At 35.6% G+C, this 13,243-nt stretch overlaps 1 protein-coding gene across 1 annotated transcript in view; it reads right to left on the bottom strand.

Annotated features, from left to right (window-relative positions):
* Positions 1-1,463: 1,463 nt before the first annotated feature.
* Positions 1,464-13,243, bottom strand: part of LOC117329058 (arginine--tRNA ligase, cytoplasmic-like) — a 162,592-nt gene continuing 150,812 nt past the window's right edge. The window contains exon 15 of the mRNA XM_033886756.1: positions 1,464-1,845. Coding sequence (XP_033742647.1) covers positions 1,736-1,845 — 110 coding nt within the window. The 3' untranslated portion in view covers positions 1,464-1,735. The remainder of the gene's footprint in view (positions 1,846-13,243) is intronic.

Below are 13,243 nucleotides of genomic sequence, written 5' to 3' on the forward strand. Positions count from 1 at the left end.
TATTCAACTGAACAAACTTGATTAATTTCTCCCTAAAAATTGCCTTCTGGCCATGTATCTAGCCACAGAATCCTCATCCACATTCAAGTGTTTGGACATTTCTTAATTAGTAATTTCATTGGGAAAATGATGACAACCTTAATTAGTGCTGTACAAATTAATAGAGCTAACAGTCTGAACCACTTGTAAAGCATGTACTTAATGTAAGTTTCTCTGATGATTTTATTTTCAAAGTGTCTATTTTTCAAAATTTTGCTCTATCCTTAAAAATCCTGGCAGAGAACTCTTTGAAAGCAACCACCTTTAACTTCTAATGACTTGTGATGTGAGGGCTTCTTTATAATTCAACTGAAGAAAGAATGTATTATTCATGGAATTAACATCTCCCAACCTTAATACTCTCCTACTTTTGACTTTCATACATGAAGAGTTCTCCATCACTCATCAATGCTGGGACATTGCTGCAATGTCCATTTGTGAGGAAACAAAAGGTTTTGTGTCAATAACCCAAGAAAGCAATCTGTAATGAGATTCGATAATATCTAAACATGATGATAATTTTACATCAATTTTGGATAAATCAACTAACAAAACCTATTCTCCTGACAGACAATTGTGGAGGCCTTATTGCCTTTGATTGTCAGTATGGTTTCTTACTGCAAAGGTTTTTTTTTTTTTTTTTTTAGAATTATTGGTGATATCCCACCTCAAACTGTCAGAGTGATTAGTTCAGATGATTTTGTTATATATATATTTAGACAACTGGACTTGTCAGTGTGTTTAGTTCAGATGGTTTTGTTATATATATATTTAGACAACTGGACTTGTCAGTGTGATTTGTTTTCTTTCGAGGTTGATTTTGCTTTATTATCATGCGTTAAAACACCTAAACCAATCAGCATGTTGGGTTGTCCTTGGAGGCTGATTTTGTCGTTTATCTGTTAAAACAACTAGACCAATCAGCATATTGGGTTGTCCTTGGAGGCTGATTTTGTCGTTTATCTGTTAAAACAACTAGACCAATCAGCATATTGGGTTGTCCTTGGAGGCTGATTTTGTCGTTTATCTGTTAAAACAACTAGACCAATCAGCATATTGGGTTGTCCTTGGAGGCTGATTTTGTCGTTTATCTGTTAAGACAACTAGACCAATCAGCATATTGGGTTGTCCTTGGAGGTTGATTTTGTCGTTTATCTGTTAAAACAACTAGACCAATCAGCATATTGGGTTGTCCTTGGAGGCTGATTTTGTCGTTTATCTGTTAAAACAACTAGACCAATCAGCATATTGGGTTGTCCTTGGAGGCTGATTTTGTCGTTTATCTGTTAAGACAACTAGACCAATCAGCATGCTGGGTTTTCCTTGGAGGCTGATTTATGTAATATGGATCTAAAAATGTCCCAGCAGTTCTTTCTTAAAATAATGATACTGAGATCAAAATGAAAGAATGTAAACCAAAAACATTTCAATTCTTCATACTTTACTTGTACATATGCAGACTGACCCATTAGAACATCAGCAAAGATCAATCTAAAGAAACGAGAAAAGAGGTATTTTTTCGATATTTGTACTTGTAAGATCTTATATCTTGTCGAACACTATAAAAGCATTTTGTTTCAAGGTAGTTTAGAATTTTTCTGTCTTGAAAAAGGCCATTCTGATGTTTTTTCACTTCGAAATTATGTTCAGTAATCACAGATATCCTGATGTACAGCACATTTCAGATGTTGACTGATCACATCTTGTCAACAGGAGTGATACTGAGGATGTGGAACCCGGCACCTATTACGCTGGCAGTGGCTTCACACAAAAGGATCCGACTCATGTCCACCTTCACAATTTTACCTGTAATAAAAAAAGACAGAATATATTGATAAGTAAGCATAATATCTCGGATACCAATACAAGGAGTCTCATAGGTTATTAAGATGTATGTGTTACCAAGGATTCACAAAGGAGCCAAAATTAGTTGTCTTTTTTACCAAGGTGTTGTATAGAAGGTATTGTGATGTCTTTGTTACCAAGGTGTTGTATAGAAGGTATTGTGATGTCTTTGTTACCAAGGTGTTGTATAGAAGGTATTGAGATTGTCTTTGTTACCAAGGTGTTGTATAGAAGGTATTGTGATGTCTTTGTTACCAAGTTATTGTATAGGAGAAGGTATTGTGATGTCTTTGTTACCAAGTTATTGTATAGGAGAAGGTATTGTGATGTCTTTGTTACCAAGGTGTTGTATAGGAGAAGGTATTGAGATGTCTTTGTTACCATGGTGTTGTATAGGAGAAGGTATTGTGATGTCTCTGTTACCAAGGTGTTGTATAGGAGAAGGTATTGTGATGTCTCTGTTACCAAGGTGTTGTATAGAAGGTATTGTGATGTCTTTGTTACCAAGGTGTTGTATAGAAGGTATTGTGATGTCTTTGTTACCAAGGTGTTGTATAGAAGGTATTGTGATGTCTTTGTTACCATGGTGTTGTATAGAAGGTATTGTGATGTCTTTGTTACCATGGTGTTGTATAGGAGAAGGTATTGTGATGTCTTTGTTACCAAGTTGTTGTATAGAAGGTATTGTGATGTCTCTGTTACCAAGGTGTTGTATAGGAGAAGGTATTGAGATGTCTTTGTTACCAAGGTGTTGTATAGAAGGTATTGAGATGTCTTTGTTACCAAGGTGTTGTATAGGAGAAGGTATTGTGATGTCTTTGTTACCAAGGTGTTGTATAGGAGAAGGTATTGAGATGTCTTTGTTACCAAGGTGTTGTATAGGAGGTATTGTGATGTCTTTGTTACCATTGTGTTGTATAGAAGGTATTGTGATGTCTTTGTTACCAAGGTGTTGTATAGGAGGTATTGTGATGTCTTTGTTACCAAGGTGTTGTATAGGAGAAGGTATTGAGATGTCTTTGTTACCAAGGTGTTGTATAGAAGGTATTGTGATGTCTCTGTTACCAAGGTGTTGTATAGAAGGTATTGTGATGTCTTTGTTACCAAGGTGTTGTATAGAAGGTATTGTGATGTCTTTGTTACCATGGTGTTGTATAGAAGGTATTGTGATGTCTTTGTTACCAAGGTGTTGTATAGAAGGTATTGTGATGTCTCTGTTACCAAGGTGTTGTATAGAAGGTATTGTGATGTCTTTGTTACCAAGGTGTTGTATAGAAGGTATTGTGATGTCTTTGTTACCAAGGTGTTGTATAGAAGGTATTGTGATGTCTTTGTTACCAAGGTGTTGTATAGGAGAAGGTATTGTGATGTCTTTGTTACCAAGGTGTTGTATAGAAGGTATTGTGATGTCTTTGTTACCAAGGTGTTGTATAGGAGAAGGTATTGTGATGTCTTTGTTACCAAGGTGTTGTATAGAAGGTATTGTGATGTCTTTGTTACCAAGGTGTTGTATAGGAGAAGGTATTGAGATGTCTTTGTTACCAAGGTGTTGTATAGAAGGTATTGTGATGTCTTTGTTACCAAGGTGTTGTATAGAAGGTATTGTGATGTCTTTGTTACCAAGGTGTTGTATAGGAGAAGGTATTGAGATGTCTTTGTTACCAAGGTGTTGTTTAGGAATCTAGTTTTCACAAACTTTCATCTGTAATTTGTTAATTCGAGTGGTCCTGTATGATTAATATTGGCAATGAAATTACTGTGTGGTTACAGATTGCAGTCAGTTTGAGCTTTTAAAGCTCAACACATTACAATGAGAATCCTACAACCCCACTAATTTATTATGGCTGAATATCACAGTGATAATCCAACAACTACATAAAGCTCTCTTGGCTGATGTCTGTATGAATCTTACAGCTTCAGCTCAAATGTCATCGCTGGATGTGATCGAATGTGAAAGATGAAAGTCTAACAATTAACGGAGATTCAACAGAAGAACCATTCCTAACTCAATTAGCGGAGTTTATCATGGACCAAGGAGACTTTACTAGGCGCTGCCACACCACACAATGTCGGCAAGGTTACAAATATAACATTGATGGCTTTGGTTGATTTCAATAAATATGTAAAGTAATAACTATTATAAAGGAGAGAGTGGAAACGCGAGAATCTTGTTATTTCAGCCGTAATATTTCTACACTGTCAACATATTGACCAGAGACAATTCCACAATTCTTATAACAGGAATAATTCCACGATATTGGTATAGGACAAACAATACCTGACAATGTCCGGTAACATGATTACAAACGTCAACTGGTGGAGGGGAGTGACAAGAATAAGACATCACTTTTACAGAAGGTTTCCTATCGACAATCAGGAAGCCACAGTGCTGATTCCAATGTACCTCTCACTTGGTACTGAATCCAATACATGTTCATATTATCCTGTGATATTGATATAAAACCAAGAGGCACCATGGGCCTAATCACTCATCTATTTTTCCAAGCTATCTGACGTCCTAACCACTGATATAGATATGTAAGTGAAGGTAACAAATGATATATCCATGAGGGTGGATGGCAAGGGTGGGTGGGTACTTTTCAGGAAGGTCAATGTTCATTAATACAAAATGACTCCCATTTAAGTTTAGGATCGGGTCATCCTAAAGACCTGAATGGACCTGAATTTGGACCTGAATGGATTTTAAAGGTGTTTATCCTTATAAATTTGTAATTTATCAGTGTTTTCTGCAAGAAGGGACATATTAAAATGCCAATATTAATGATAAATTTCAGAGCTTGAAAATTGGGTCGCTAAACAAACGGACAATGATGGAGCTGGATGGGACCTGAATTGGATCAAGTAGACTAGAACAGGATTTCAGGTGTTTTATAGCTTATTTTGTCTTATATTACAGTTTTTAATGCCTTTAAAAATTGAGTTGATAATTTGGCCCTGTGAGAGAGGTAAACGTTCTGTCCCTGTGTAAAGTACCATTCAACTAGGTGTCATCCTTAAGTGACCTTATTGTGTTGATTAGATGTTAAACAATTGTCAATTAATCCCTTTATCCAGAAAATGTTCATACAATATTCAGATGAAAAATATAAAGTCCATATATTAAGTAACAGAAAAGAATTTATTTGATTTGCCCAGCTTTTCATAAACAAAATACTTTCATCTAAAAGTGTTTCATTCAGAATTCAGTAAAGGCGATAGTTAGAGGAATGAAGCTTTTCCAAGATCTACATTATTCGACTTCATAAGATTTATTTTCAGAGAAAGCACTCTCTTTTACTTGAACAACATCCAGAACTCTCAGGATGTTTCAAAGCAACTATATAACAGATAACATACTTCCTTTCTGCTTACAGGGATATTTCCACTTACCAAATCAGGTTGCAAAATTGAAATTCCTTCACATATACTTTTTTCATGTACCAATTCTCATGCTTTAAGTAGCAGTCTTTTCAAGGTACCTCCTCTGTACCTATACTGGAGAAGCAATACCACTGATTTATTTGACTAAGGGATGCTTTGTAACAAACTAAGGGATTGGGTCTCAAGGTTTCCTATTAACTCACAGCTAGGTATTGCAGCTTTTAATTGATAGGATGTCGAAATACCTGGGCTCTCGAGGGAACTCCATGTCAATTTCAGTTTGAATAGTCCTTTCTCCTCCAAACAAGAGGAAGTCTATTAAAAGGAGCAACTTCCCTTTACAAAAACAAATTGCATTGTATAAATCCCAGTGATGCTCCATACTGAAGATAAAAGAAATGTTGACTACAGATTGCTGGCATTAAACTAGCTCACAGGATTTGATGGACCAAGTGAAGATTTAAAAAAATTAATCAATAAATAAGCTTCCTTGTGGTGAGAAAGAATTTCCTGCCCAACATACTTATGTGTTGTGTATCTTGTATGGTGGCAAATGATTATAAACCAGAGCTGACAATCAGTTCTGTAGAAGTCAGCTTATAAATGAATCTAGTCAACATTGCATGCATTCTCAGGACTACAGGACCCCATATGGTATGAGTGACATCAAGCATATCTATATAATTACGCCAACGTAAATCACTCAAAACTATCCTCTCTAAATGGTATCTATTATATATGGTTTGCTATTTTTGGCACAGAATACTTACTGGAGTTTGGATATACTCAGACTGTAATAATGCCAATGGCTAACCAATATCCTGCTTGTAACCCAATGTGCAACATACAATTGTATATATTATAAGGCATTGATAGTATATGTTGAGGAGAGAACATTCACAGAAACATGTACCTGTTCAATGTATACCATATTATACCAACAATTGATACTTATAACAGAACAAATGAATCCATGAAAATAAGATAAGTTATAGTTACCCTTTATACTATCAAACCATAAAAACACAAGAGGCCCATGGGCCTTAACGTCACCTGAGTTTTGATATACACTAGCATATTTTGCCACGGTGACCTTGAATGAAGGTCAAGGTCATCCATTTGAACAAACTTGGTAGCCCTTCATCATAGAATGCTAAAGACCTAATATTGGGTCTGTGGGCCTTTTGGTTATCAAGAAGTCAGTCATGGAAAGATTTTACCATATTTGACTCCTGTGACCTTGAATGAAGGTCAAAGTCATCCATTTGAACAAAATTGGTAGCCCTTCATCCCAGCATGCTACAGACCCAATATCAGGTCTCTTGGCCTGTTGATAATTGAGAAGAAGTTGAAAATGCAAATTGTTTACGAGGTACGACGGACAACGCTGGACAAAAGGCGATCGCAATAATTGAGGGAAAATGGGCAGTTCAACCAATTGATATAAGGACTCCATGAGCTATTGGGCTTTTATACTGAAACCTGTGTATAGTGACCAAATAAACATGGCAAGCAAAATATCTGCCACAAAGTGCATGCTCATTTTATTGTTCCGAAATATTAAATTCCTGTACAGTTACACTGAAATTGATTCATAATGGTAGTCTGGATAAGATTCCTCCAATTAAATGGTTACCATGGCAACCAAATGACAACCAATGTTTTTCAAAACTGTACCATTGAAATTTCCATTCCTAAGAAATTTTATATACTCAAGTCATTTTCAGATAAATTGCACAAAATATCACAATTTTGATCGGACAAAAGCTTTCATTATGTTACGGTTCTAGAAACACATGATTTGTCAAATTATAGGCATTGACAAGTTACACCAAAACACCCGTGTATAGTGACCCGCTTAACATGGCAACCAAAATTTCCATATAACAAGAGGCCCAAATGATGGGTATCAACATCACCTGAGTTCTGATACTGTACTGCCCACTTGAACTATGACATGTGTTGTGCGATTCTTTCTTCCCTTCTTAGCTAATTTCTTCTTTCCTTTATGAATTTTGGTTTGAGCTAAGCAGATGTGTATCCATCTACAGTATTTTCAGAAACAGAAGTTGTCCTGTGTGCCAAATACAAAGGGTAATTGTATTGCAAATATGATTATGCTGATGTAAATTATTTATCGATATCATTTATCTATTAATGTATTTATTTCAAAATAGTTTAATTAATTTAGTTATTTTAGATTTATTGCATAATTTCACTTGATCAACCCATGTTAGACCATCATCGATTTAGAAAGGTTTTGGTAAAGGTCATTAATAATTAATATATGTATTTAAATAATGTATATCATAATTATAATGAGCTATATTTGGTTATTATGTAAGTTTTATGTATTAACTTGTACAGTGTCAAACAATACTAATATTTTAGTGGTGCTGCAACAGTAATCCGTGGTACGATATAACACGGTATAAATGGCACGGTTTGGTTCATGGTATTTTTTTCTCACATCACAGTACGCTCACGGTTTTCCGGTTTTGCACGGTAATTAGTATCGCCCAAAACAAGCATGGCAATGGAAGTGCTTTCGCTTACGTTGAGTGAGTGTTCACATATTTAGAAGCATAATCTGTGTAACTAAAACAGATGTTAAATTTATTTAAAATCATTTAAGAATCAAAACTGTCTGAAGAAAATTTGATTTTATGATGAGACGAAGTCTTCCCAATCATTCCATGAGCTGGGTTCTACTGTCAGGAATCCTGTAATTTGATTTGCTGATGACGACTCACAGATCTAGGTTATTTCCTAACATTATTGCTGATAAGAAGCCTGTCAAAACTTTTTAGTCAATATTTTTTTTCCAATTAATTAATCTTTATTAGCATTTTTGTAATTACAGCTGTGTAAATAAGCCCCCTTGATAAGTGAATTTGTGTTAGTACCCCTGGATTTAAGTTTGTATCCCTCCATTTTTCAGAGGAGAGGTACACTTCACCCCTGACAGGACAAACTAATGGGGCACACTGTAAATGTACCATGATACGTATTGTATCGTGAGACAAGTATTGCAATACGTATTGCATCCCGAAGGAAGCGTATCGTTGCAGCACTATATTTTAGGGACTTAGCCTCTAATACTTACATGATAATAAATACAGAGAAAGAATGACTTTGCCTAGTTATGTCGTTGGACCAAACCCCTCACCATCTGACGAGACCACTGATAAACAGATATTGGGTATACAGATAGGGAATTTGATCAAATATACACAGGCTTGGTGTATGTGCTAACAGTGAGTGCTGTCTGCCCATAAACCTTCACAAATGGATGCAATGCTAACCCATTGGATTAGCGAAGGATTTAGGCAGAATGGTTCCAATTTGTATAGACAGCTTAAATATAAATTTATAGAAAAGATAAAAAAAAAGTCTGAGTAATTCTGGTTAAAAGGCTTCGTTGCAAACCTACAGGATAATCTCTCTCCAGACAAGACTTTGTCCAATCTACCAATGGTGTTCACTGCATGGCCAATTACCTGCGATGTTATCTCTATGACAAGGGTTGCTGGTCCTCAAGCAATAAGAAAAATGTTCATGCTTAGAATTTCAACAACACAATCAATGGCAGAGCCTGGTAATGCAGCCCTATTAAGTGGCCCATCAGTTCACTCGGAGGTAGTAATGTCGTGATCACGAGTAATAGCTCTAATGAATTGAGACGTGGTTTTATTGGCTTTAGCCAAGCCTTTCTGTGTCACCACCAAGTCCCTTGTCCTGTGGCGCCTCAGGATCGCAATCAAATATCTTTTTATTTCTGTAAATTTGACTATCTGTAGGCTCAAAATAAATTTGTAGGCAGAATTTGTGTTATCTCTTTAACAACTGAGTGATTCCCTTACATGGCTCTGACGAGACTGATGCACTTTTTCCAAAATTAAGTATTGGGTCATAAATACTGCGACAACATGGCGCTGAAACTGGAAAGCCTGGATGTAAGTTAGAGTCTTAATACCATCAGTATTGACGTGGTCTAGCGGCCCTGGCAGTTGACCCAGCGCCTAATGCAGTATTACCCAAGGCACCATAGAGCAAAACCATATACAACACTGCGCTCCTCTGATACAGCAATAAACATTTTTATATACTGATCCAGATAAATTACAATCCAGATAAATTACAATCCAGATTTTGATATTTAGGAAAACAACTTTCAGCAGAGATAACTCAATAGGTCCAGATTTGGAGATTTTTTTGAAATTGATTTCTGTGCAACAAAAAAAATTTAAACTTGTCAAAACTGGCCCCTGTCTAATCCACACCCTGTCTATCCCAGCTTTAATTGTTTGACCTTGACATTTTCCCTCTTAAATCATAGAATTTAAAACCTGTATAATCTGGAACCTGTATTTTCTGAAAACCGGTGTTGTTTAACAGACCATGGTGTAAGAATACTTCTAAAATTGCCTTTGTCAAACTTGCCGTCATGTTTTCTCAACAAGCTACAATCTAAACAAACACACAAACACTTCAAAGACCTTCACAATTACCGTCTAATAAGATGGTAAAATCCAAGTGGAAAAAAGTACAGACAACAACAGCATAACCGATTCATACAATGCAAGTTTCGGCACAGACATAGCCAAGATGTGCTCTCACAGCTTCAGTTTAAATTTGATACAATCATAATTCCAATGAATGAAGAGGTTGGTATTTAAAAACTTAAAAACGTGAGAGAAATTATACATGAGAAAACAATAACACCTGGTATTAATGTTGAATCTTAATCTAAATCTGGTTGTATTGATCTGTACAATGCTGTAAGCAATTGAATAGCTGAGATATACATTTTCTTTGTTTTAAATTCAAGTCAAACCCATTTCTCAGATGACATCCGGTTTAGACAGGTTATACTGTATAGTAAATTCATGTGCTCCAAACACCATCTTCTCCAATAACATTCATGACCCAGAATTAATGATGTTTTATATGACACCGGTGCATGGTTTCAAAAGAGTGACTACAGACTAGTTTGAAATTGATTGGATTAAGTTGTCTATTATAATTCCTAGTTGTCAATCTGCAACAGGCCAGCTGAGGGTCCATCCTGGCCTCAAAGGACTTGGGTATTTCTATATTATCTGCCTAACACAATCAATCTTCTTACAGAGCTATATCAAGCTAATGTACATATGCCAGTGTCAGAAACTGTATCCTTCATCTTCGTGGAGAGAATGAACTCCAGTGACAATTAATTAATTCTGCAACCTTTACACTCTGAACTTTATAAGAACCCATCATTCATTCCACAACCTTTACACTCTGACCTTTATAAGAACCCATCATTCATTCCACAACATTTACACTCTGACCTTCATCAGAACCCATCATTAATTATAGTCAGATAACACTGCACTATAGTCAGATAACACTGCACTATAGTCAGATAACACTGTACTAGTCAGATAACACTGTACTAGTCAGATAACACTGTACTGTAGTCAGATAACACTGCACTACAGTCAGATAACACTTAACTATAGTCAGATAACACTGTACTAGTCAGATAACACTGTACTATAGTCACATAACACTGTACTAGTCAGATAACACTGTACTATAGTCATATAACACTGTACTATAGTCAGATAACACTGTACTATAGTCAGATAACACTGTACTAGTCAGATAACACTGTATATAGTTAGATAACACTGTACTTGTCAGATAACACTGCACTATAGTCAGATAACACTGTACTAGTCAGATAACACTGTACTGTAGTCAGATAACACTGTACTAGTCAGATAACACTGTACTATAGTCACATAACACTGTACTATAGTCAGATAACACTGTACTATAGTCAGATAACACTGTACTATAGTCAGATAACACTGTACTAGTCAGATAACACTGTACTAGTCAGATAACACTGTACTATAGTCAGATAACACTGTACTATAGTCAGATAACACTGTACTATAGTCAGATAACACTGTACTATAGTCAGATAACACTGTACTATAGTCAGATAACACTGTACTAGTCAGATAACACTGTACTATAGTTAGATAACACTGTACTTGTCAGATAACACTGTACTATAGTCAGATAACACTGTACTATAGTCAGATAACACTGTACTATAGTCAGATAACACTGTACTAGTCAGATAACACTGTACTATAGTCACATAACACTGTACTATAGTCAGATAACACTGTACTAGTCAGATAACACTATACTATAGTCAGATAACACTGTACTAGTCAGATACCACTGTACTATAGTCAGATACCACTGTACTATAGTCAGATAACACTGTACTATAGTCAGATAACACTGTACTATAGTCAGATAACACTGTACTATAGTCAGATAACACTGTACTATAGTCAGATAACACTGTACTAGTCAGATAACACTATACTAGTCACATAACACTGTACTATAGTCACATAACACTGTACTATAGTCAGATAACACTGTACTATAGTCAGATAACACTGTACTATAGTCAGATAACACTGTACTATAGTCAGATAACACTGTACTAGTCAGATAACACTATACTATAGTCAGATAACACTGTACTATAGTCACATAACACTGTACTAGTCAGATAACACTATACTATAGTCAGATAACACTGTACTATAGTCAGATAACACTATACTATAGTCATATAACACTGTACTAGTCAGATAACACTGTGCTATAGTCAGATAACACTGTACTATAGTCAGATAACACTGTACTATAGTCAGATAACACTGTACTATAGTCAGATAACACTGTACTAGTCAGATAACACTACTATATTCAGATAAACACCTGTATCTGTCAGATAACACTGTACTAGTCAGATAACACTGTACTAGTCAGATAACACTGTACTAGTCAGATAACACTGTACTAGTCAGATAACACTGTACTATAGTCAGATAACACTGTACTATAGTCAGATAACACTGTACTAGTCAGATAACACTGTACTATAGTCAGATAACACTGTACTATAGTCAGATAACACTGTACTATAGTCAGATAACACTGTACTAGTCAGATAACACTGTACTATAGTCAGATAACACTGTACTATAGTCAGATAACACTGTACTAGTCAGATAACACTGTACTATAGTCAGATAACACTGTACTAGTCAGATAACACTGTACTAGTCAGATAACACTGTACTAGTCAGATAACACTGTACTAGTCAGATAACACTGTACTATAGTCAGATAACACTGTACTATAGTCAGATAACACTGTACTAGTCAGATAACACTGTACTAGTCAGATAACACTGTACTAGTCAGATAACACTGTACTAGTCAGATAACACTGTACTAGTCAGATAACACTGTACTATAGTCAGATAACACTGTACTATGGTCAGATAACACTGTACTATAGTCAGATAACATTGTACTATAGTCAGATAACACTGTACTAGTCAGATAACACTGTACTATAGTCAGATAACACTGTACTAGTCAGATAACACTATACTATAGTCAGATAACACTGTACTAGTCAGATAACACTGTACTAGTCAGATAACACTGTACTATAGTCAGATAACACTGTACTATAGTCAGATAACACTGTACTAGTCAGATAACACTATACTATAGTCAGATAACACTGTACTAGTCAGATAACACTGTACTATAGTCAGATAACACTGTACTAGTCAGATAACACTGTACTATAGTCAGATAACACTGTACTAGAGTCAGATAACACTGTACTATAGTCAGATAACACTGTACTGTACTATAGTCAGATAACACTGTACTAGTCAGATAACACTATACTATAGTCAGATAACACTGTACTAGTCAGATAACACTGTACTAGTCAGATAACACTGTACTATAGTCAGATAACACTGTACTATAGTCAGATAACACTGTACTAGTCAGATAACACTATACTATAGTCAGATAACACTGTACTAGTCAGATAACACTGTACTATAGTCAGATAACACTGTACTATAGTTAG

This window comes from Pecten maximus, chromosome 6 (assembly GCF_902652985.1).
Source record: "Pecten maximus chromosome 6, xPecMax1.1, whole genome shotgun sequence".
Taxonomy (NCBI): domain Eukaryota; kingdom Metazoa; phylum Mollusca; class Bivalvia; order Pectinida; family Pectinidae; genus Pecten; species Pecten maximus.